This window comes from Thunnus albacares, chromosome 17 (assembly GCF_914725855.1).
Source record: "Thunnus albacares chromosome 17, fThuAlb1.1, whole genome shotgun sequence".
NCBI lineage: Eukaryota > Metazoa > Chordata > Actinopteri > Scombriformes > Scombridae > Thunnus > Thunnus albacares.
The window spans coordinates 5,339,513-5,366,121 of record NC_058122.1 but is presented as its reverse complement, the minus strand read 5'-3'; the positions used below and the strand labels follow the sequence as shown (position 1 = coordinate 5,366,121).

At 36.9% G+C, this 26,609-nt stretch overlaps 1 protein-coding gene across 3 annotated transcripts; it reads right to left on the bottom strand.

The window, feature by feature from the left end:
• Window positions 1-26,609, bottom strand: LOC122967458. 3 transcript variants are annotated; one of them, XM_044332132.1, is made up of 15 exons: window positions 26,278-26,609; window positions 24,071-24,110; window positions 20,885-20,953; window positions 17,646-17,711; window positions 16,288-16,341; window positions 16,066-16,149; window positions 15,716-15,830; window positions 13,885-13,914; window positions 13,622-13,660; window positions 8,075-8,098; window positions 7,497-7,517; window positions 3,727-3,830; window positions 3,461-3,520; window positions 2,549-2,599; window positions 1-1,133 (listed from the first exon to the last, which is right to left on the bottom strand). In XM_044332132.1, the coding sequence occupies exons 3-15, from the start codon at window positions 20,915-20,917 to the stop codon at window positions 1,041-1,043; spliced, it is 774 nt and encodes a 257-aa protein (XP_044188067.1). In that variant the 5' UTR covers window positions 20,918-20,953; window positions 24,071-24,110; window positions 26,278-26,609; the 3' UTR covers window positions 1-1,040. The 3 variants fall into 3 exon arrangements, with proteins under 3 accessions (XP_044188067.1, XP_044188066.1, XP_044188068.1); XM_044332131.1 differs by lacking the exon at window positions 24,071-24,110 and having other exon boundaries at window positions 26,278-26,608; XM_044332133.1 differs by lacking the exons at window positions 24,071-24,110; window positions 26,278-26,609 and adding an exon at window positions 25,398-25,916.

The following is a 26,609-nucleotide window of genomic DNA, read 5'->3' as shown; positions in this document are numbered from 1 at the left end:
TCAGAAAATCTGCAGTTTAATTTACATGCATACTTATTATGAGTTTTGACAGAGACCCAGAGGAAGAAGCAATGACATGACTGTTCTAATGGTGAGCAGACATTAAAGCTGGTAAGCTTATTAATTCACCCTGATATACCAAACTGTAAAGTTGAGTAATGTAGTAATGTGAAACTTAAACCACATGCACATTTACAGAATGTATAGTATTGATGGGCCTGTCAAGTCTGACCTATGCTGCCAGTGTTGCATGCATATCGCATCATATTTTTGTTCAAAAAATCTACAGCATCATGCATCAAAAACAAAAATGATGCAAACAAAGAGCAGTGCACATCAGCGAAAACTCGATTTTACTGTAGTTCAGATATCTTTCAAATTGCCTACCTATTGTCTACCTGCCTACGCTCAAACAAAAGGGTATGGTGTGATAGGGTGTGCAGCAGGTGTGCCAGTTTCTTTTTGTGTTTGTAACACCATTCAGAGCATTTGAGTTTCACATCAAATTTACTACTTTTTTTGTCTGTGGTAAAACAGACTCCCTCATCATAGTCTCTGAGTAAACACCTTTTCTCAACTATATCTGTCTGTTTCTGTTAGGTCATCTCTGGGTCATTGAAAACTAGCATGGAAGAGAAACAAACTTGTCCCACAGGGCAAAAAAATTCCTCAAAATTTTGATCTAGACAATCCAGACAGCTGAAGCCTATACATTGGTCTAATGTGACCTAATGGTCCTGTTGCACTTAGTGCCTTTGGCTTAGCACCAGGGTAATAAAATATTCCATCTTGATTAGAGATCGCTGTGCAGTTCAGTGCATGCTGCAGCTTGTTCACTCTCACACTCTTCACATTTGCAGTGAAACCTCACTTTCTCTGAAGTGGGCCCCACGGCAAAATTGCAATCAATCAGTTCTTCACTCCTTCATGTCCTGTTATAACAGTTTAAAGATATTCCTCCTGGCATCCTGATACTTTGTCACTTCCCACAGCTTTGCTACAATAGGAATATACAGAAGCAATGTTTCTGAGTTGGGTCCTTAAAGCTGCGTTCCACTTTCAACACTGCATTCTACATCAGCTTCAGCATCAGCATCAGCTGAGGGTGCGACGGCAGAGGGATACTCCTCAGGCTGCAGAGAGAAACAGAGAGAGATAAGTGTTTTTCTATGAATAAGTATCATGGCTGCAATCAGACCAACATTAGTGCTGCATGAAAGCCCTCTCATTCTTTTGAATTGAAGCTCTTTGGTGGCAAAAATAACACTTATACTGTCTGGAATCTGTAGATACAAGTAAATGGTAGATTTTCCTCTGTAGTCTACTAATCAAGCTTAAAACTTTAACAGTAACTATGAGGAATTTTGGAAATTCAATGGGGTGCTAGTCAGACAATGTATCTTTAAGCTATATTTGAATGCAGTCATTAGCAGATACAAGCAGTATTATCAAGATTAAATGTTACCCTTCAAATGGCTGTAAACATTCTTCATTTAAGAATTGCACTAGCTTGCACTGCTGGGTTACACAACCCTAATCTTACCACAAATGATTGATAAAAAAAGACATATTAACAAACAGTAACAACAAGTGATAATGAACACTACACAGAGAGATAAACTGCTCTCAACAAAGGCAAAGATTCAATAGTTCAACCTGCATCGAGGAATATTTTTTATATAAAAATGAAATCCAATGACTTAATGTAATGTGACATGTGTTTCTCATTATGTCAAACCCACTGAGAATCAACACCCAACTGTGTAGCTCTTTGCAGCTTTTAGCCTATTTTTACACTTGGATTTTCAGCTGCACATTGAGTGTATAATCATAATAATAATATCACAGCTCTCATCCACCCTCCAGATAAAACTCAAACAAGCTCACACAAGTCAACTGTACACTACCATGGCTGACAATAAGACACAACATGCTCAACTCCCAATTAGATCTTTAAGACTGAGTGCTGGATCCTCAATGTAGTCAATCATAAAAAGTCCATCAGCTACAGACACAGTGTAACAATATTAATAAGTCAAACTGGAGTGCTGTCCTAGTCTCTCTTTTTATGATACACTGCTATGGCTACCCAGCTGAGGGGTAAGTCCAGCTAAACTGATGCACCACATGATTTGTTACATAGAACCATCTGAGAAGTCAAGTTGGATGAACCATCTGTCTATCACCATCTATCACTGTCTTACCTTGCACGGCAGCTGGCTTTGCGAGATCACACGAGAATCCTCATAGGATGCTGAGTGGTCTGAACCAGGTTCAGACACAAGCACATAACTTAAAGCCTGACAAGATGAATTCTCACGTGAGCTTGTGATGTTGTGATCTCGCAAATCCAGCTACCTTGCTGGATAAAAGTCCAGCAGCTTGAGACACAGATATTATTTCTGGAATTGTTGGATAAAGGTTGCTGGACTTGGACCTTTCTGTCTAATAGAGAATTCAATACAATGTATTAGTCACTATTGAAACAGTGGTAAAAGTATTTTTAAAAGCCCTCTTGTAGTTTAAGTATTGTATGCTCATAAGTTACCTGCATCAAACGTGTTCGCTCTACAATTCCATTTGCATGTGGTGTGTCTGCCTGAAAGAGAGATAAAAATTTAAAATGCTCATTGCAGGGCTTAAAGCAAGGAAAATGTTTGTGCCTGAAATGTGTTAAGGGGTTAGGAGAAAGAATGGAGGGAAGGGGGGTTCACGAAATGAAGATGTCAACTGATGCCAATAAAACAATACCGAATGCAAGTGCACATTTTACCGCTACTGCCATACACAAGCTTTTTCAAGCACACAGTACAGAAACAAGAACCAGGCTCTGCAAATTTCTGGCACCAAGTGCCAAGCTGACTGATTAAATTTTCCACTTCAGTACACAACTTAACATTCAATTGATCCACCACAGAGATTGGTATAACATGAACTCTCACAAATGGGATATGTAGCTGTGTAGTGCTAACACAGTCAATGTTTTGTTTTTTGTTTTGTTTTTTGTATAAATGCTGAGGTTCTCAGATTTTCCTGGCCTATACAGTGTTTTTTTTTTCTGTGGTCATGGAAAACAATTTATGATAGAGGAAGGAGACCTCCTCCTTTTCTCTCTGTTAATAATTCATTCCAGTTAATGGGAGTTTTACTTGTCTGTTATTATATTTCTGCCCAGTCATAGAGGAGCTTAAATGATACCCACAGACAGTTTAAAGGAATTCTTCAATCTTTCACCCCTAGGTTTAATAATCCAAAAGTCCATATTTTAGGATCATATAAAAATGGTGGCCAGATGATGAGCAATAAATCATCAATAAGAATAGCATATTACAACATCAATACTGGAGGCGTAGCAGGAACTGCTGGACTCCTTTTAACAGGAAAACTGATGTGAATCAGGTTGAAAAAGAGCATGCACAATATATTTTCACCATAACTGAAATATTATCTGCAACAGTACCTGCAACTCTATGATTGTTTCAGCTCCTGGCATAGTTTCATTGGACACATGGGTTGCTCTCTGAAAATAAAAGGACACTGAATTTGTTTGTTGTTGCACTATATGTATTTTTGGCAAGAAAAATTGCTATTTGCACTATGAGCAAGGGTTCATTTATTCATCAACACGGTCTGAAACATTATATTTTTGGTTATATCATGGAATATCATTGGCTTTTATACTGATAATAGGTTTTTGCCTATATGGACCATTGCATTCACACTCACCCGTATGTTGAGCCTCCTTTGTTTACGCATGTAAATGTAAACAAGCAGCAGAAGGGCCATAGCAAACCCTATGCTTATAGGCAACAACCTCAGGATTAAATTGTCTGGTAAAGGAGAGAACAGAGATATCTTTCAATGATGATACCAAACATCAAAAAACAACATAAATATATCTCAGTCATTTAGTTTTGAAAACCCCAAGCTAAATTACTAATGTCATTAGAGATACAAGGTTACATCCAAAAACATTTCAAATCTTATTTTTCTTGTATGCTTTTCAAATTTGCCAGTTATCAAACTGCTGTGAGGAACTTGCCTTGTACCCTGCTATGGCTTCTTTATATTGCCAAGCTAACTACAGAAGCATTAATTTACTGTAATTGACTGTTACAATGTGCTATAGAGTGTATGAGCTAATATCACACAGTGTAAGTTATTTTGACTGTTGTGAATATGTGATTCTACACTTATTTCATTTTGTATAAAATACAGAAATGTTGGTGGATTTCTAAGTTACTGCAGAACAAATACATATAAATCAAAACTACACATGAATCCACAGTGAAAAACCTTTTCAAATAAAATACTTAAGTTGCTTCTTATACATGTGTATGTGATAACGGTCTTCAGCTGATGCAGTATTATATGTATTTTATGACTGTCAAATAAATCTCTCCATCTATCTACGTACAACTGCAAGGCAAAAGGTAGGACAATGAAAATGTATATTGATAATGTTCCTTTATACCTATGACAATGGATACCTTGTGTTATACAAAACTTAGTAGTTAAACACATGTGGAACTAGGCCCCCTTTAGTTCTTGGGATGATTAATTTTTTGTATGCAATTCTGGGCTTATTTCTATTACAAAGGAATTGAGTGAAGAGGGAACATATCTCTTTGAACCAACTGTCAGGAAACTTAAGAGGAATAGAAGAAGTTATGTATGTAAACCTAGGTAATATGTTCATTTACAATATTTCAGCTCTGCCCCATAGAGATAGTGGTAAAGATACTAGTGTGGATCGAACAGGCTAAAGGCTCAAGAGCAATGATGAAAAGTAGGGGGCTGACAGGACATCCATGCCTTACTCCACATCGAAGAGGGAAAGACTCTGAAAAACAGTTAAGGCCATTCGATTCTATCAAACGCCTTTTCTGCACTGAGTGATGCAGCTAAAGCTGGCTCGTTAAGGGAATCTGCCCCCAGTAGTACATGAATGAGCCTCCGCATGTTGTTTGAGGCAAGACGGTCTGAGATGAAACTCACTTGATCTGTATGAACAATGGATGGGACTACCCCTTCCAAACACCAGTATCTTATAATCACAATTCAGACAGGCTGGTAGTTTCCCATTTGTGTTGGGTCTTTTCCTGGTTTTGGCAAAAGGGATATGATAGCTTTACAAATAGAGAGTGGCATAGATTTACTTTCAAAAATCTCTTCATACAGTAAAAGTAGAATGGGGATAGCTGCTTTTTAAAGCTTTTGTAAAATTCTGCACCAAATCCATTCTCACCTGGAGTTTTCCCAGAGGCTATTTTCACAATTGCAGTTTCAATATCTGACTGTGTTAAGGGGGCATCCACCGCTTTATCTATCTCACTGACAGAGGGCAGATCGAAATGCTCAAAGACGTCATCCATCTCCTCTTTACTAGCTTTGCTCTCTGTTCTGTATAGTTTTGTATAATACTATTTAAATCAATGACTGATTATTTCTACATCACATTGAAGTCTTACATTTACATCTCTGATTGCTAGAATACCTCTTTTTACTCTCCTTTTGTTAATATCTTTCCACTGCAGTTTAACAGGGAAACACAAAAGGGCCCTATTTTAACGATCTAAAGCGCACGGTCTGAAGCACATGGCGCAATTGCATTAACGGTGTGTCCAAATCCACTTTTGCTATTTTAATGGCGGAAAAATGGTCAATGCGCCAGGCGCATGGTTCAAAGGAGTTGTCTTTGGTCTCCTAATTAATCATGGGTGTGTTTTCCGCGTAACATGCAATAAGCCAATCACAGTGTCATCTCCCATTCCCTTTAAGAGCAAAGTGCACTTGCACCTTGGCGGATTGCAATTATGATGGCGCATTTGCCAAGTAGTAAGAAGGAGCGCTTCTCTGCAGAGGAAATGGATCTGCTTGTGTGCAAAGTGAAAGCGCACGATTCATAACGAGCACACTGCTGCTCCTGGACCCTCCCGTGGTCAGCCACAGACCACCAGTTTAAGATCCTGTTCATTAATTTGTTGCAAAGTTATCTTCATTTAGTTTTTGAAAAGGTTTATTTTTTTAATTACAGCTTTGGTTTCTTTAAAATCGTTTTGTTCAGTCATGGAGTAACAGGTCAAATCAGCAGGGTTTTAATTGCTGAAAGTATGGAAACCTGATCACTGTACTCTCAGAAATGTTAAAGAATATTTGTTAAATATTGTTCAAAAATTAAATCATTATTTTTAATTATGTAAAGAATCATCAGCACAGTTATCAGGACTTGATCAGCTCTCCAAGGTTCTCATCTGGCTGCTGGCAGCAGCTAGAAGCTGTGCAGATTTATTTCCTCATGTGTTCCTCATGTCATCATGTATTGATACAGCAGGAAAGTCAATCTGTATTTGATCCATTGTTGTCCGCCTGTTGAAATACCTACATGTATTGATTTGGTCAAATAATTAAACAATTTAATCCGTCATTACTGCGATTAGTTAATTCTGATAAATATTATGACTAAGCATTATGACATGTATTTTTAAAAATATATTAATATACATAATAATAATCTTTCACATTGTAATCCTTTTATTTGTTACCTTTTGCATGTTTGTGCGCTGTTGCGTGTCCTGTGTGTGAAACAGGCAGAGTGTATGTTGTACACCCGCCTGTGTAGGCGCACATTACTGTCTTGATAATGTGCCCTTAAAATAACGGTGAAACACTGCGCCATTGACTTTAGACTAGGTTTTTGTTGGTCAATAGCACAATCGCTCTCTGCTGCCTCAAGATAGCAATGCGCCAACAATGCGCCTGACCACACCTTACTTTTAGACCAACACGCCCATGGGCGCACTGATGGGCGCTAGTGCCATTGCTGTTTTAACAACGTGGGTGCTGGATGGGAAAACGACAACTGCGTCGGTCCTAAAATAGCAAAGAGACTGCCCCAGGCGTAAGATAGGGCCTAAAGAGTTAATTTTGCATTAAAAACACAATAACTTTGAAAGATATCCACTTGGTTTGAGATATTGGGAGCAAGACCTGCTCTGACATGCTCGAAGTTGCTCTGTTCGTTCAGGAGCAGCTAACAGTACAGGATGCTTCATGGATTCAGGTCATACATGTGAAATGAATCCAAGCTATCAAAATTTGGGACCGTATCCAAATACTCCAAAATAGAACCATTTTGGAATGTGTCCTCACAGAATATGATGTAACACCTGTTATCTTTTAATTATGAGATTGTATGTCATAATTATGACATACTGAGGATATAGTTACAAGATAAGGTCTCTAATTTTTTGTTTCTTTGTTGAATATAATGCACTTCAGTCATAACCTGTAGAAACCATGTCAATTAATTGTTGCCTTTTTCAATTTAAAAACTAACCAGCAATATTTTAAATATTAGTTCAGTCAGAATTTTAAAAAATCTAAATATTGACTTTCTTGGATGTCCCTCTAGAAAATCTTCTTGGACATCTCTGCCTCTAATATTTGTTTCAACCCAAATCTGCAAACTGTAATGATAGAACTGAAAAGCTTACCTGGACATGCTTTATCCACAGCTAGATGGAAAAAAAACAACAAAAAAAACTCATGTCAGTAAAAATGTCAAGGATACTGTTGTTTCACTACTCCTTTCAATGTATTCCCTCTAATTATAATGCACATAGAAGAGAGACAGCTAGTCTTATTTAGTTATTGGGACCATGTGCAGTGTTAAACATAAATGTTACCGTTTGATGTATTATACCAGAGTTAGCTTATAGCTAATTTTCATTTGCAGTCCGTTACAATTAAAACATATAACAGCGCAATAATAGTACGAACTAAAAAAACACACGTTACCTAAACTTATTCTGATCCAAGAAAATAAATATTTTCACTGGTGAAATATTATCATAGAAACTGAGTAAACATGCAATCAGTATTTCAATTAATTGGACACTTTGTCATCAAAAGTGGGGATTTTGGCCCACATACTGTAGCTGTTTGTATGGTGGTGTGGTTTAGCTCAACCAGTCAAGATTATTTCTGCTTGCAGAGCAACTCTATCTGCCTGAAATACCTACAAATTAAATTTGAGAATTTTATTGATGGAATAAAAATGAAAATAACTTACCAACAGAGTTTTGAGCCTGTTTCTCTATGGAAAGATAACAAATTAAACAAATAAGTAAATTGCAAATTTACAGTGTAAGACAAAGAAACTACTGTTTAATCATTGTTTTCAATGTATTCCATGTTGTTATAATGCACAGAGGAGAAAAACACATTCAGCTACATGACTTAATTCTGACCAAATTAACCACCAAGGATTACCGCTGTTTTTTCTTTACTGTTTGAGAACCCCACACTACCTGCCTAGCACCAAACCGCAGATAAAGTTAGCAGCTAGCTGGTTAAAGCAGTGGAGCATTTAGCAGCTAAAGAGACAGATATTTTTTCTCAAGAGTTAGTGGAGATCCAAACAGACCTAAAATGAGATGAAATACCAGACTTAGACTCACAAGTTGCCAGAAACACAACACCAGAAACAACTTAATGTGAATGTTATTCTATGGCTGCTGGATGTGTAAACCCTGAAACTGTTTGCTAACACATTCACAATAGCAAGTTGCTATGGGAATAATATATCAATGTTGTGTTTACAGCTTGCTGTGATGCACTGCAACCTCTCCCTCCCCCCAAACAATGAATGCAGAATAAAAGTTAGGGATACAAAATAACATCTAAACATTGGATGTGGACCAAGGAATCATTTTTACAGAAATATTATAATAAAAGAAAAAAAATCACATGAAGCAAAGAAAAGAGAAGAAAGAGAAAGAAAGAGAAGAAAACAACAATTCTTGCACAATTTTCAGTCACTGCATGCAATACCAAAAAAGGCAAGGCCCAGGCAGCTGCAACTGATTGTTGGTAACAAATCCTGTTTCTACCACTGCAAAAGACATGGATGCTCAGATGAAGGACATTAATAAAGGTTAGATTGTTGTCTGTTAGTACAAGGCAATATGGAGTAGTAACAAATTACAAGATGTACAGCATGAACCACCTCCCAAAGCAGAAATCTGCCAAAAAACAGGATGAGCATCACAAAAACACTGATATCTGTCATTATCTATCAAGTTCATTATTTTCTATATCTATATTTTCTACATGTTAGACTGCATTATCACTCTAACAGCAGAAAAAATGATTCTGTGTGTAATTTGTATTTTATTGTTTAAGGTTTGATTGATAATAATTAGGTTATTTACACCAGCAAGTTACATGAACTACTAATGTACTGTAGTCTTATATACATATTTTAGTTTATATGTTTTTGTCTGAGTTACCTGTAATTTTCTACTCTGACTCAGAACGGTGGTTAAACTTTTGACAGGAGCTAATTTTGATATTTCCTGATCAGTGTTGGGCAAGTTACTCAGGAAGTGTAATAAGTTACTTTTTACTCATTACTCCTTTAAAAAGTAATAATATTAATTTACTTATTACTTGGTATCAGAAATAATTAGTTACGTTACTCATTATATTACTCTATTACTTTCACTACTTGCAGCCTCTCAAACCTGATGGGATGCAGTATATTTATATAGGCTATTTATACATTTAAAAAAAAAAAAAAAAAGCAACAGTCTGTCCCGACTTTTTAACTAATTTTTTTCTGCATATTCTGTCATAAGAGCAGCAAGGAGCATTTAATGGTTTTACAAAACATAAAATGTTGCATAACACCACATTTAGGCTGATATAATTTCCAGCTTGTTGTTTTGTTATCTCTGCCTTGGCATATTAAGCAAGGTCCTCATGTTCAGAAGTGAAATGATTGTCAGATGACAGTCTGTTCCTTCTAGGGGTGAGCACCAAACCTCCTAAACAACAAAGCCGCTGGTACATGGGGTTGGAGTGTTGTACATCATGTAAATGCTGGTGATGGAATCACCACATATTCTTTCGAAGTAGCCAGCAAATGTCTTTCTCTATGGCAGCTTGACATTGCTCTTCATGGGTATTTTCTCTATAATGTGCCAAAATGAGGATGAGTCAACTGTGGAAATAGGTTTCATCTCCTCTATGATATACCCAGTGACGAGCTTCTTCAGATCTTGTCCACTTAACGTCCCTTCACCATCGTGTTTTGCTCCGAAATCCAGTTTCTGTTGTTTAGCCAGAGTGCTCACATCACTGGCAGTAGAGGCCTCCCTGTCAGTGCTGGTGTTTTTTTCAAGTTTTCCATTGTCGTGTTGCTGTATCAGATGCTTCAATATATTAGATGTTGTATTTTTCTTGGTTGAAAATGGACATCTTTGACTAAGACAAACTCAAAAATAATGACAATACTTCCAGCTGTTGAAAGTATTCCTCTCTCCCTCTCCCTCATCCTCCATCCTTTGTTTAGCTTATTGGCTAGTAGCCAACATGACCTGCCCTAGATAGCTTACCTAGGTACCTAGGACAAAAAACAAATCGCCTTCTGGCAACACAGTAACGCAGCGTTACTTGGATTAGTAACTGTAATCCCTTATACTACTCATTACTGGGGAAAGTAATAATATTACAGTAACTGCCCAACACTGTTCCTGATAAATGATTTTAATAAACACCTTATAAGTATTTTCCATAGCCATGGAAACATAATCAAACAAAGAGCCATTAATATAGATTACCTATGCTTCCAGGAGTTGTTGTTGTTGTTGGTGGTGGTGGTGGTGGTGGTGGTGGTGGTGATGTTGTAGTTGGTTGTGGTGGGAGTGTTGTTGTTGTTGGTGGCTGAGGTGTTCTTGTAGGCTGGAGTGCTATTGTTGTTTGTGGCAGTGTTGTTGTTGTTGTAATTGTTGTTGTTGTCGTTGTTGTTGGTGGTGGTGGTGTTGTTGTTGTTGTTGTTTGTGGTGTTGTTGTTGGTGATGTTCGATCTAAAATTTCAGGCAACTCAGTAAAAGGGCTTTGTAGGCACCAAAAGTAATAGCAGTTTTAATATAACAGTGAGAAGAAGCAGAAATATTTGTAGAACTGGGCAATAGTTAAAGGTACAGGAAACTTGAAATAGAAAATGTATAACTTAACAGGTGAAAATGAATTAGAAAGGCTAGGACAGCACACCTAGTTTACTTTTTTTTAAATTGCCACACGGACGTTTTGGGCAAGATGCCCTTCTTCAGCATGTGTTCTGGCAATTTATAGAATCAACACAGGTGGGATTAGTTATAGATATCACAACTGGCAACTAAATAGGTTTTAATTACCATCAGCTCTTGGAAATGCCGCTGATCACTGTCAGCTGATTTCCAGTCTTAATTTCGACAGCTGATTTTGATTCAGTGAATAGTCTAGTTAGTTTGGACAAAAATGTAGTAAAATTTCAAGCTGGATTTTTGTTGGTGTTTGTTGGTGTCAACAAAAACAAAAGACGTTCTAATCTAGTTTTGTGTCAGTGTTTTAATGTTATCGTTTAGTTTGTATTCACTGAAAAAAAATGCAATACATCTTGTTTTCATCATGAAAAAAGGTTGTCAAAAACATTTTTTGTTTGTTATTTTTTATTTATTTCTGTGTTCCTTGTTCAGTTTTAAATTTGTTTTTATTTTGGCATTTTGAATCTTCCATAGACATGCCAACTTCTATCAAGTGTTGAAAGTACTATTACAGAATAAACGTGCATTTAGCTGGATTTAAACCCATAAAACTTTCAAGGAGCTCATTTAAGTGACAGAGAGAAAAGAAAAAGGATGTTTGTTTACAGCACGAATTTCATCCAGAACTGGATACAAAACAATCTAACCCTAATCAGCTTGTCAAATTGTGAAATTATCTCATCTCACTCTCTTTATAATGCAAATAAGATACACAGTGAGTGAAATCGAGCGGTTGTTTTGTCATTCATGATGCTGTTAAATTATAATTCCTTTTGTGTATTATACTCCATCAATGTGTTCTGTAACTTCAAATCATTTGTACAGTGTACAAACATGGAGGAGGCAAGATTCTAAATCAAGTTTACTGTACCCTTAATGGAATATTTATACCAAAATTTGCACTGAAAACAATATTCCACTGTAATTGCTGATTAAAGGTTTAATGTGTAAAAACTGGCCACCTGATCCAAACAAATAGGGGGCAGCATTCCACAACACCCTCACCCGCCACTCCCACAGACACACGACACCTCACCACCATTATCACTCACTGAATATAGCGTAAAGCCTACTGCTTACAGTGAATGTGTGCCATGGCTGGTTGAAATCTTCAAATCTAGACTCAAAACATACTTATTCTCGCAATCATATGACCTGCTTGAGCACCATTGGCGTAGTCTTTTCCCTCAAGCCAGTCTACTGGTGCGGCGTCTGGTGGCTGAATGCCGTGTATTGCACCTTTAATGTCTGTATGAAACTCATCTGTGTTTTGTGCACCTTCTGTATTGCTCTAAGCATTTGGGTGTGTCTGTGAGGCTGTGGAATAGCTAGACTGTCTCGCTAAAATCTGCATTCCTGCAATCACTGGAAGTGATGTGATAACGTGAGTCACACGATTCACTACTTTCAGATGGTTTTCTGTATATTGGATCCTCTTTAGATTTTCCTGTAATTTATTTACTTATTTATTTTTTGTGTTGTCCCTCCTCAATTCTTTTAATATTGTTTTACTGCTGTTAAGTGCATTGAGACACGCTGGTGTGACTTTACACTTTAAATAAACAAACCTTGACTTTGACTTTTGACATCTTAACAGTCCTATAGTGAAAATTTCAACAGCATTCAGCCTGGCTGCACAATTACTGGGCAGCACTACACTTCTTCCTCTCATGTTGGACTGAGGGCAGACTGGACGCTACAGTGACTCGCTATCACCCCTGTGGTACAAAGTGGTATTATGAGACGGTACAGGCAGGAGCTAGCTGGTTAGCATGCTAACTTCAGTAGATATCTCTGCAACACAATACATATAGGTCTGTGACATAACATCAAAACTGTTATTTCTTCACATTCTGTTGATAATTTTAGTTAATTTGGGAATATTTTAAACAAAAATTCTGGCCAGTTCTTACACATCATTATACCTTTAAATAAATTTGCTAGCAAAACAAATGCACAACATTGTAACTTTGCTATCATTTAACAGGACAAAGAAGGCAAAACATATGGTCCTCTATGTAGTTTTGAGTATGTTTTCGCCTTCATAAAGTCAGAGTAGAACAGAGTAGAACTCTGAACAGTTCTTTCATTACTTCATACTTATAATCATCAGCCTTTCTCACTCAGTTACATCACCCCAACCTCCTCCAGAGAGAGTTCAGGATATTTATTCTTCATAGTTAAATTTAATTTTAACATTGTCCATAAAAACCTGGTGCCTCATCAAATAACAAAAACAAAAACTAAGTAGGCAACAATAATGAGAAAAAAATTATGAAAAAAAAGTGTCAGCCAAACAATGCAACTGGTTCATGCAGAAAACATGTTCAGATGTGTTCCAAATCTCCAGCAGTTATAGTAACTAAACATATACATGATGCAGTATGTATCAGGATGGAGAGACAACAAGAATACTGAGACCCTCTAAAATGAAACATCAACATGCTTTTATGTGGTGACTTTTTTAATCAGTGGAACTAAAAAGCTTTTATGAAGGCATTCATGCATTTATGAATAAGTATGTTACTTACCACTTTTTGTTGTTTCTGCAACGAACTGGCATACCGTCTCTGAAAGAGATTAGATCCATATAACATCAGAGAATGTAAATTTACATTAAAGCAATATAATGTAAAATATCTAAAATTTATACTCTGTAAAAATGAATAGCTGATAACAGGACAAGCTGAAGGTGTGTTTTTTGTGCCAGCACTCAAACAGAAATACAGGCAAACAGACACAATAGCATAGACACAGACATACACACAACTCCAAACACAGCAAACATACTCACCATAATTTGTAATACTGCAGAACTCAGATACTAGAAATAAAGAAAAGCTACATTAAGAAATGTTAACAAATTTGAACAAGCACAAATTTAATATTCAGTCCCGGTGATGATTTTATTGCAATTGTGAACACAGTAAACACAGTCTGAGCTAAATTTAAAATACAGGATGTTGGGCTCAGTCATCCTTTGACACCAAATGTAGAATTTTGTTTCTGCCAATTTTATTTGAGCAATACACCACAATTATCAAGCATTTGTTTCAGACCACAATAAAGCTTCGGGTGAGTATCAGTTTTAAAAACGACAAAAAAGATCAATTTTGGGGCTCAACATCTTCAGCATGGTGGTAGTTGCTTTGCTTGTAGACCTACTAGCAGCAGCAATAAAAACAGTGATTGTAGTATCAGGAATAATTATAGTGTTAGTAGTGATACTGATAGTGAATTAGTTCATATTAGTATTAGCAGTAATAGTACTAGTGTCACAATCTACTCCTCAGTCCCTCTCTGCAGCCACACTCTCTCATCCCGTCTTCTGCATTGCTCTCTATCTCTGTTTCCAGCTCCTGCTCACTTTTTCCTGAACCTGTATCATATCTGCACCTGCATGCTTGCCAGTGAAGTTTTGAATCTTCTTTTTTGACAGAAAACTCACTGAATCATCCCTGCCTGTCTCCACTGTCTGCACTTGGGTCCACCTCCATGCATGCCACTGTGACAACCAGAACATGTTGCAAAAACAGATGGAGATTGATTGTCTAGAATGTTTCCGAAGTAAAAGTTAAAAACTGAAAATCTAAATTGTGTTTGCACTTGCAAAGGCACCATCTCGGGCATACAATACACACTTGTTTAACACTGGGTTACCCTGATCTCAAGAAAAAGTTTTCTGCACCCTAAATCCATTAAAACAATTACTGAGTGATTACACATATTGAGTGTATGTCGGACATCGAGAGATAAACGTAAGAATTGTAGCAATTATATTATTACTTGGCCCGATATTTGACATTTACATTCATAACTCCACTATCCAGTCCAATAGATGGCAATGCAATTGAAGAAGAGGAGTCAACAAAAAGACAGCAAGATCAGCTTAAACAGTAACTTAACAGCAGGCTGAAAAGGACTTGTTGCCCTCTCTGGTTGAAAGTTTCAAGCCTGTTTCACCTCTGTGCCTTTTCTGTTTTCCCAACCCAACACTGCTTGCTGCATACTGTCAAGGTGTCCATGAGTACACCAATATACTGCAGCGAGCTGAGAAGTTAAACCACCGGAGGTTAGTCAAATCAAGAAAATTGATTTTCAGTGGGTGTTAAGTTACTCTTAAATTAGCAGATAGTGTGGTGAAGCTCAAAAGCTGAGTGAAGTTGAACAATGACAGAAAAGTTTAACTCTCTATAGCATCAGAAAAAGGATGAAATGATGAATACATTAAAGTTCTCCCCACTCAAAAAATGTGTTTTTTACTACTTGGAAAAAGAGGTAATTTTGAGTAGATGTCATTTTGAGGATTTTAAAGAGGTAATTGTAAATTGTTTGTGGAAAAACCATAATAGACACATATTATCCTTCAAAGCAGAGTATTTTTATATGTCTTAAAACATGCCTGGAGGGGTCTTTACACAGGCAGATGCTGCTGGATGGATAGAGAAGAGGTGGGTGGTCAGATGGATTTCAGAAATGGAACTCTCACTACAAGATTTTGTGATTGTTTTGACTAGTCGCTGAACACAAGATTGCATATGTGTGTGTAAGTAGAGACAATAAATGTCTGTAGCTTCATACAGAAAAAAATTCACCTGCCACAATTGATTGTACATGAGTCTTACCTTCTGCAGAAAGGCTGACATTAGCCTTTTTGTATACCATACACATAAAATGATAGGTATGGATGGTGACATTCTCAGATTTTCCCAATTGGGGACTGCACTTTTCTGTTTGGTTCTAAGGTGGAAAAAGAAACAACAGATTAATCAGTTAAGCATGAAAAATGATATTGCAACTCATTCTAGGTATTAAAACACACACACACACACACACACACACACACACACACACACACACACACACACACACACACATACACAGAGCAAGCATTCTTTAGTAAGAAGGAAAGACACAGACTTTCCACAAACTAAAAAAACCCCAGACATCTAATGGTAGAAAATGGCTGACTCACCATATCCTTAAAGCAGTCAAGTAGCAAAAAGCATGTGTCAGGTTTGTTTTTACAATATGTATCCAGTGTACATTCCACTACATCCTGTACAAGAAACACAACATACTTACACTAAATGAAATGTAACTCAGTCGGTCCCTATTAAGCAATATCAATTTACACATACTGGGTTTACAGAGAATCTCAACAAAATTAATTTCTGTCCACAGCAAGTTAGCCTACCTTGGAATTGTTAGTTGTTGCGAGGTTGATCATACCAATTGTAAAATTATTTTTCTGTGTGAAAAAGAGAAGTGAACAAAAATCAGAAGATATTGTTAGTTGTTCACCTATAATTATTATTATGTTTCCAATGGCAATGAAATACTGTAAAACAACAGTATTGCCTGTTGTGCCTCAAACACAATGGCTTTCACCATGTAAGATTCATGGTTGTTTGATATGGTCATGTAATACTTTGTTGCAGTTTTCACTGTATCCTTCATATGCATGTAGTTACTGTAACTGTTGTTACAAAAATCTTTCAGTCTTCATCATGATATCCTGTGGAGGTCTATTCTGTGACAGTGTCATTACCATTAACATTAAGTGACCTTGACTGGGTTGCACCAGCTGTTCGTAAATCATAAATCTTGTGTGTAAAGTCTTTCTTAAGTTCTTCATGAGTACTGACTAGTGTCAACCTAGTGATTTACTAAATCAGGTTGCACCATGAAAACTTAAGAAATGTTTATGTAGTAAACATTAGTAATGTGTAAATCAGTTGCATTGTCACTGAAGCATCATAATCTGTGACATAACAAAAAATGACAGTTTTAGGATCCAAAACATATAAACTATAACTGCAACATATAAACATAAACTTAACTGCCAATCCTTTTTGAGTGTAATTATTATTTTTATTTATAGCTACATATGTGTTTTAGAATCAATTGTAATCTTAGTAGTATTCATGCCATATACAGTGAGAGGGAAATATCCAATTAAGATAACCTCTTAATCTAATCTTAATCAAAATGTGTCATATATTAGCCGGTTAACATTAGCCAGTTGGTTTATTCAGCTAGCTAATGCAACAGTTCCCATTGGCAGTTTGTAGGTGTAAATATTTAGTAACAACTAGTCTCTAAATAACAACTAGTTAGTGTGGTGCAACGTATTTTAATGTAGTGATGTGTAGATCTCCATTTAGTAAACACTTACATTACAGCTAGGCTATTTCAATTTACGAACTGCTGGTGCAACCGGCCCCTGGTACAGCAAAGGTACTTCCACATTCCAAGAGGTGAAATTTAAGAGGTTATAAATATTTTGAATAGAACAACAACTTAACAATTAAATTAAAGAACGATGGTGTAAGAACATTTACACCAGAAAAAGCCTTTTTATATGATATGGAGACTGTTGTAATTGTTTATTTAAGCAAACAAGAAACCACTTTTAGGACAGTGGTAACTCTTTCTTCACTTCCTTGCCGTTATCATTTTACAGGTGACTGATTGTGCAGAAGCTTTGCAAAAGCTTGAAACTTAAAATAAGATAAAATATAGAAAATATATGGAAATAAAATATAGGCCTACCCAATAATTAAAGGTGAAATAGTCGTCACAAGCCTCCTTTGACAAGTTAATCAAACTCAGGAACACCTAGAGGACAAAACATTTAACAGCAGTATTGAAAGTCCAGTCTGAGGTCACATATCACAAACTTTTGGCAATTCTGTCAGAGCAGGTCAAATACATACAATAAAAATGTGTATATTACCAGCTAACAAAACACCTACAACCAGTCTTTGCAGTCTACCAGCATATAATATTTTTAATATATCTTTTTAAATAAATCTAATATGCAAAATTATCTTTTTTTATGGCTCACAATTAGAAAACTGTTTGCATTGTCTCTCACAACAATATAGAGAATAGAGAAATGTAAAAACATTCCTCCCACTTCTGAAACCATTCACTACTCCCTACACAATATCTATGTAATATCTTGTCTTTGTCTCTTAAGAAGTGTCTAGACAAGTGTGTATTTTCCTTTTTTTCTTTTTTAATTAACTTTTTATGAACTCTTTCACCAAGGCATTTTTAGGGGGTGATTTCTGAGTTAATATCTCCATATGATATTTATCAATATAATGATCAGCTACTTTGCTACTTTGATCTTCCTCCCATATAAATAGTGTCATCTAATAGGTTTCCCCCCATTGTTAGAGATGGGTTAACCCAAATTGGTATCCACGGGGACTGTGTGACAGATTCTTTATTATAGCTATGTAACTTCTTCAAAATATAGTATACAAAGCTTAGGCATGGGTGGGGAAGACCTTACTGCGATGTTTGATAAAAAGGGAATGTTTTAAGTGATTGGATGTTACAGATTGCTGTTCAATACTGACCCAAGATGGTTTAGATTGACTAGATCTGTCTTAAGAACTGTGTGCATAGAGAAAGTCGATTGAATATTTGGCTGAACCCTCCTTTGTCATTTGATGTTTGCAGAGTTGTGAGCCTAAAATGTATTTTTATCCTCTCCACATAAAATTAGTTGTTAGTTTATTAACTTGATTGTATAGATTACCAGGCATTGTAATTGGCAATGTATTTAACATGTAGAATAATGATTGGATGGCCATCATTTTTTATGGCAGATATTTTGCCCCAAAGGGAAAGGTTGAGACCTTTCCATCTTTCAAACATATTTTTCAATTTCTCAAGAATTGGGGTAGTATTTACTCCTATTATGTTATTTAAATCAGGAGAAAATATAATGCCAAGATAAGTGAGGCCATTTTGCAAAAACTTGACTATATTGAGACTGCTCAGACCTGGCTTTGTATATGGTTCACAAAGAAGAAGGGCCTCTGATTTTGAGCAATTCACTTTATAGCCCGAGAAAGAAGAGAAACACTATTATACTGAAGAATCTCTTGACTGATTGTTGTGACTGGGTATGAAACAGGACAACATCATCTGCATACAAGGAAACCTTATGAACCTCATTAGCTGTAGTGACACCATGTATTTTTTTATTCAGCAAAGGGGAAAAAGGGCATCCCTGTGTGGTCCCTCTGTGGAGTTTAAAACTGAGGGTTGCCCAGCCATTTGTTTTAACTGAGGCATTAGTCCCTGAATATAGGCTTCTAATGCATCTGATAAAAAAGAGACCAAATCTGTAGGAATTCAAAATGTTGAGTAGATATCCCCACTCTGTCAAAAGCCTTCTTGGCATCTAAAGACAAAGCTATGGTCAGACTGAGGGAGGTACTTGTGCACCATTTTATACTGTGTGGGTGCCTGATATTATCAGCACCAAAGCAACCCAACTTGGTCAGGATACACTAGGTTAGTTATCACCTCCCCCGATCTACTTGCTAATATCTTAGCCGAGATTTTGATATCACAATTCAAAATTGATATAGGGTGCCAGCTCTCACATAAACTAAGGTCCTTATCTTTTTTAGGACAATTATTGATGCTGTATTAGAGATTCCAGAAAATGAATCTTCTTGGATAACATTATTATTATTTGATATTATTATTATTATTATTATTATTATTATTATTATTATTATTATTATTATTATTATTATTATTACCATTATTATTGTTGTTGTTATTATTATTATTATCATTATTATTGACTCACAAAATACAAACAGAAAGACAAAAGATTTACATTTCTGACAATAAATCAACGTACAAGTGAGTCCTACCATTTCTAAACCCCTCCAAACCAATTTACAAATCTAAACCAATCTTTTACTAATGCACTCCTCAAACATGGAACAACATTCCATTGTCTTCCCATTTATTCCATTTTATGACCTTTTTGTTTACTGTTGTATTTGAATTCTGCCATAGCAGTGGATTTATTGACGTAACTGTGTTAATTCCAATTATCTTTATACATGATTTTAAGATGTTAAATGAAGCTTCGATTGGGCTTTGCATGTTTTCTTTTGGGAATATTTTCATGAAATAGAGATTTCGATATTTCAGTATTTAAGCGTTGTAACATATTTTCTTCAATGCATTTCCAATCTTTGCTCAAAGAGGGATCAAATAACTCACTAACTTGCTGGCAACCAAAGGACAGATAATACTGAAAAAGGTTGGGTTGCTGTAGTCCACCTTTTTGTATGAGTTAGACATCCTTAGGTATGAACATCTTGCCTTTTTCCCATGCCATATAAAGGTTGAGACTGTTTTATGCAAATGGTCAAACAAGGTTTTTTTGTATTGTGTCAGGCAACATCCTTAGAGTGTCATTGACGGTAGGAAGAATGTTCATATTTACTATGTTCAGTTGGGGTCAACTGAACATAGTAAATAGCTTGATTTCTATTATTAATCTGTTTTCATCTTGGTGCTGCTTTTTAATGCTTTTTAATTAATTCCCTTCTAAGGCAACATTTTAAAGTTTCCCATATCAGTGGAATGTCAGGGATGTAGTTTTGGTTAGTGTCCATAAATATGAATGTATTCACTGATTTGCTTTTTAATTTCTGTATCTTCAAATAGAGAGTTATTGACCTTCCACTGTTTAGATCACAGCAGTGCTGAAGTCAAACTGAATGGGACTATGATCTGAGGTAACTATTGGACGTATTAGACATTGTGTCACATTTCTAACAATTTCTTGGGAGATCAGGAAAAGGTTGATTCCTGAGAAGGTTCAATGTCTGTTGGAGTAGAAAGTGTAGTCTCTGACATATTCAACTGTACTTTCTTTTAAGTCCAAGTTAGCAATAGCTCCCTGACAACTTTTTTGCTGGTTGCCATGCATAAACCAAGCTCCAAGTAAAGATGCCACTTACTAGGAGAAACAGTAGGGAGTCACGAATATCCATGATGTCATGCTGCCACTGTGAACATCCAGACTCACACTATGGGAGGAGAAGCAGAGAGTAGAGGAAAGGTGTATTATAGAGCACTGTATGGTTGGGTCATCTTTCTCACACACATAAGACCAAACCAATGCCACTAGCATCGCTTACATACCATTAAGGAAAAAAGAAGCATTTCAATCTTTGTGCATAATGCACCTGTTACTAATCCTTTTCAAAATTCTTTGAGTTAACAAAGACTGAATACAGCATACGAATAATTACCTAACATGTTGTCCATTAACAGAAATTCCTCATGTTGATCATGAACTAACTGCTGTTCCCAGCCAAAAACAACAGCATACACTAAGGACAAGGAAATGTGCAAGGGTGAAGTTTCGTTTTTCAGAGAGGAAACTACTGACGCTACTGACATACAGCCACTACATACAGTATAGTCACTTTGCAGCTCCCTCGTTTGATGCACTGCTTAGACCTGTAATCTACTACTGTATCTGAACTGTGGCATCATGTTACCACATGAGCACACAGGACAGGACAAGACAGAGCTCGTACACACATCAGTGCATAATGTACAACTTACACAATAGCCATAAAACACACTTTGCTTTACAGACATTGGAAATGATAAATTGCTTTATGTTCACTATAGAGAACTTTAAATGATGGTGAGAATCTTAATGACTTCAGTACCTGCTTTTCACAATAAAACTTTAAAATATTCAAGTTTCACTTTTTGCCAGCACATTGCACATGTGCAAAACAGGAAATTATTCTTGAAAAAAAAAAAAAAAAACATTTATATATTTTCAATGTGAGATGTTCTCAGTTAATAGAGCTACTTTCCGATGGCTGTGTAACACAGTGAGCCTGTTTTAAGTGGTGAATGATGGGTTGGTTGTAGCCTTAATGTTGCTAGGCTAGCAAATGTCTACCAGTCTGTCAGCAATAGCTGTCAGCAAATGCCAAACCTGCCCTTTTGTGAAAATATTTTGCCCTCAAAAGAAATATTTTTCCTTTATTGGTCTAAATTCAAGCTAGACATGTTTCAAAAACTGAATGTAGAATTCAAAATAAAACTATAACTAACACCCCCATGTGGAGAGCAAACAGTTACTAAGCCTGATCATACTATGGACAGCTCCTGGTGCTGAAATGAGGAGGATGCAGCCTATAGCTTGTCATGTTCAATGTTATTTTAGTTAAGCAGTAAAGCAGTGGTTCTCAATCCCTGGGCTGTGGACCAGTAGTGGGCCTCAGAACATGTGCTACTGTGAGCAGTGAGGAAATGATTCAGCTGAATAATAATATAGACGTTTACAGGCTATTATAGGCTTAAAAAATCACCCTGCATCACAGCAATATGCTGATTTTTTGAGATAGAAGATAAGTCATCAGTATATGAGGTAACCAGTCAATCACCACCACAACCTTTCAGTGTCTAGCATGAAATGTGTGAGGACACTACCTGAGAGTTGTAATTTAAGTAAGTAACCACAATGAAACGCAGATCAAAGAAAGTTACACTTTGGTTTTTGCTTAGTTTGTAGGGTGAGGAAGTCGTAGCTTTAAGTCAATTACACCCTGACAAATGTGACTTCAAACCACAACTGACTTCATTCTCATATTATAACTTTTCTCAAATAAAATGCAACTTTATTCTGATGTGATTTTTTTTCAAATTTTGTCTGACAGCAGTCCAAATCCCACCATGATCTGTTTTTAAATCAGGAAAACTGTTCCCACAGTTCTGTGATTTTGGATGAGACCATGAGACCATGAGACCATGTGAATTAGATTTCTATGATGAAATTAGTACAAAATTTCAAATTAAGTGAATTCTCATGTGGCTCATAGAGATTATAAGGCTATGTGGCAGGCACAGAAAAACATGTTAAAACTATATGAACATTATAAGAAAACTAGAAAAGACAATTTCTGAAGAAAAGCTGAAGGGGTATGAATGATCTGGAAAAGTGGAAAATGGGTGGGTAAATTTAGGAAATCTTAATCAGCTGTGTTGAATAGTTTCAAAAAGTATGAATGGGATTTAAAAATTGAATAAAACTACTAATGTATGAAAGATGTGGAACATTTTAAGGTTTGAATGGAGGATGACCCAGAAGACAAGGGTTGAACAACTAGTAAAAGGCCCAAATAGGATTGCAAAATGCTCCAGTACACAAATTGATCTAATATTTACAAAGAAACCAGAAAAAATAACTACAATCATCCACTTGTGAATGACAGCTGACAAAATGACTGCAGGAACTTCAAAACTAAAAGCACCAAGAAAAAAATGCCACAAATTATGACACATTAATTTAAAAAAAATTAAGGGTCAAGATATTTTGTGGTTACCTGTCTGTATACAAAAAATAATTATATATAAAAAAGTAATTTTATGCATTATGGAAAGTTGGAAATTTAAGGAATCAGCTTTATTCTCTATTGTTTTGTTGTTGTTGTTTTTTGTAAAATCCAAGTATGTATTCAGGGATTTCTCAGGCTATTCTGAAAATTAATTAATAAAGCCTGTTTTGAGGTAACGCTGCTTTGTGTGACTAGCAGCAAACCCAGCTTCAGTATTTACCTCCTCAGTTTCCCTCAGGACTGTCTTAAAGTACAAAAGCACCCTTAATTTCTTTGAATTATTACTGGAATCAGAGTTAGCAGTATGTTGTGTGTCAGCAGCTGCACTCTCATGTAACTCTGTGGCTATTGCTACTGCTATTGCTGCTGTTATTATTATTGTTATGATTGTTATTCTGTCTCCCACCCTCTCCCCCCTCCCCCCTCTTTCTTTCTCTCTCTCAACCCAACCAGTCAAAGCAGATGGCCGCACACCAGAGAGTACAATCTAGACCTCCTCTATATGAAAAGTGCCCTGAGATGACTTTTGTTGTGATATGGCGCTATATAAATAAAAATTGATTGATTGATTGATTGATTGATTGATTGACATTTGGGGAGGCAGCAGGTTACTTTTATTATATTAATTATCCAGCTGAATAATTGATAGATAAGACTGCTCCTCAATTCTCAATAATCCCTGACACTCAAAGTCACGTCCTAAAAATACACTAAACTTGGATAGTGATCCTCCAAATCTGAAAATGAAATTAAAAAGCATTTTTTTGGTGTTATACAACATACCGTATGTATCTGCTCTGTAAATCACTTGTCCTGTGTTGTCCTTTGAGAAAAAAATCAGAAAGCAAAAGCGAGAACTTTATATTATTTTGTTTTATGATGGCACCCCTTAGTTTAGCATAAATTTGATGAAATACTGTTCTGTTATCCATCTACGTAAATGGAGACCTTTAGCCTTTAGACGGTCACACTGAGCCTGATAGCATCCTGCTACACACCACAAGAGCCATAGACTCTGAATAACCCTGTCTCCTAGAAATTACATTCATATACAACTAAACTGCAACATCAAATAGCCTATGTTTGGCTAGAATCTCAATGCTGGCTGAATTACGTTTTCTCTTAACATAATGAGAATTTTTTTTTTTTTTGATTAGTGCACCATATTTGGCAAGTTGCAAAAATGTTGATACTGAATGTATGAGTGAAATGTTTAGAGACAATTTACCTAGTTGGATATTTTTCCAGCAAACTTTTGCAGCACAATATCTGCTACTAGAAACTACCACAATATTAAACTTTTTATGGTTATATTTAGGCACTGGCAGCACTTTGTTAAGGTTGGGGTAAGACCGTGGTCTTGGTTTCATACAGAGCTAGAAAATGCAATTTCTGTAGAAATTATGTGTGATTGCTGAAAGCGGATTTAGACTGCATAACTGGAAGCTGAAGAATATTGAAATATCTACCAAGATTAAAACCAGCAATGGGTGGAATTGAACCTACACCCTCATGTTTGTAAGACAGACATGCTATGCACTAAGCTAACATGTCACACAGCAATACCACGCCAGATTCTGGTATTTAGTCTGTCAATTGCATGAAATTTATCAGTAGCAGTCTCATTAAGCAGATTGACATCGCCTGTACTCCTTCATCCCTCAACTCCACTGAGTTCTGCCCTAAACGGGGCTCAAGCTCACAACCTTTGGATCTAAAAGGAGTTCAGAAGTGACATGAGCATAAACCACTTGACTACTCACACATGCCATGTAGGATGGGGAAAGATGTATTTAACAAGCATATCAATCCACATTTTAGGTAATAATGTTAGAGTAAGCTAGAGAGGAATTGACTTATGGTACATGATAGAGATGTAAAGCAAGTTTGTACATGAGAGCAATATTATGAGGAGCACTGCAATGAGCAGGTATCGAACACACAACCTTGTCATCTAAGGTGAAGCTGCACAGATTGATGTTTGAATGGTTTTTATGGCACAAAGTATGCAGCAGTTGAAACGTGGCAAAAAAACGTAAGGAAGACGGAAAAATAAGAATAAAGAGTTAGAAGCTTTCAGCAATCACACAAAAAGTCCATAATGACTTACCCCGTGCTCAGACAGCAAATGCAGCTGTGAGCAGTATGTCAGCAGTGAGTGCTCTGTCTGTGTGTCTGTGAGGCGTTCAGTGCAGTGTTGAGTGTAGGTCACACGCGTGTTGGAAGCGCTCAGAGCCTACTACAAATGACTGCAGTGACGCACGTAAAACGAAGGAAAACAGACTTGAAGCGTAAATGAACGCTTCAGGTCGCGGTTACGCCCGCGAGACGCGGCTGAGACGCGAGCCCGCATGGAGCCGGTGAAGACAGTTGCATAGATTAAAATGAGAGCGTAGGCTATCTGTTGCGCGTGACATGCGCTTGAAAAACGTGTCTGACATGTTTGCTGTCTGGACAGTCACTACAGTCGTGTGTATTGGTCTCTGAACACTTCCAACACTCAACGCTTTATCCTGAACGCCTCCAGTGTAAAGACACAGACGGAGCACTCACTGCTGCTGCTGTGCTGCTCACGGCACGTTTGCTGTCTAGACTCAGGGTAAAACCTAACATGAACCCGGGTCTCTGCTGTCAGGGTGCATCTGCATCTGCATTCTGTACGCTCCTTATCCACCCCCTCCCCCCTGGGACTTAAGACATTATATAAACTATGTGCATGAGGTTTTTTTTAAGGTATCTCCTGGTTTGGAGAATACTTGGACAAAGTGAGAAAGCCCCAAGATTCCTGACCCATGTTATTGCTTACACCGCCCCCTGCAAATATGCACACCTCAGGGACTGACTGCGCACAAATGAATATCACCGCAGCATTCTCTTATCTCCTGTCGTAATAATGCATTAAGTTATAAAGTTGTTACAATGTCTCGTAGGCTCCCAGCCCAATTTAAACAGGTCAGTCGTAAAGAAGAATATATAGCTGTACAACCTACCGTGTTGTGGTGTTGGCAGTTCTGCTATAATTTTACGGCTGCATTCTCCCTCTGACTGCTTTACTTTCACTTTCTACCTTTTCATACGCGTTTCACACTCCTCCGCTCCCCCCCCCCCCCTCTTACGTGCTTCATAAGTGATCTCATCCCCGGGGTTTCCAAATGAGAGACCAATATCAGTCCCGGAGTTTCCAAATGGGGCTTGGGCCCAGTAAACACCGACACAGAAAGGGTTCAACCTAAACTCGAGGGAAGAGTTTAGCAACAGGTTTGGTGTAAAATATCAAGTGACCTGGCTGAGTCGTGGTGGTTCGACTATTTCAAATGTTTTT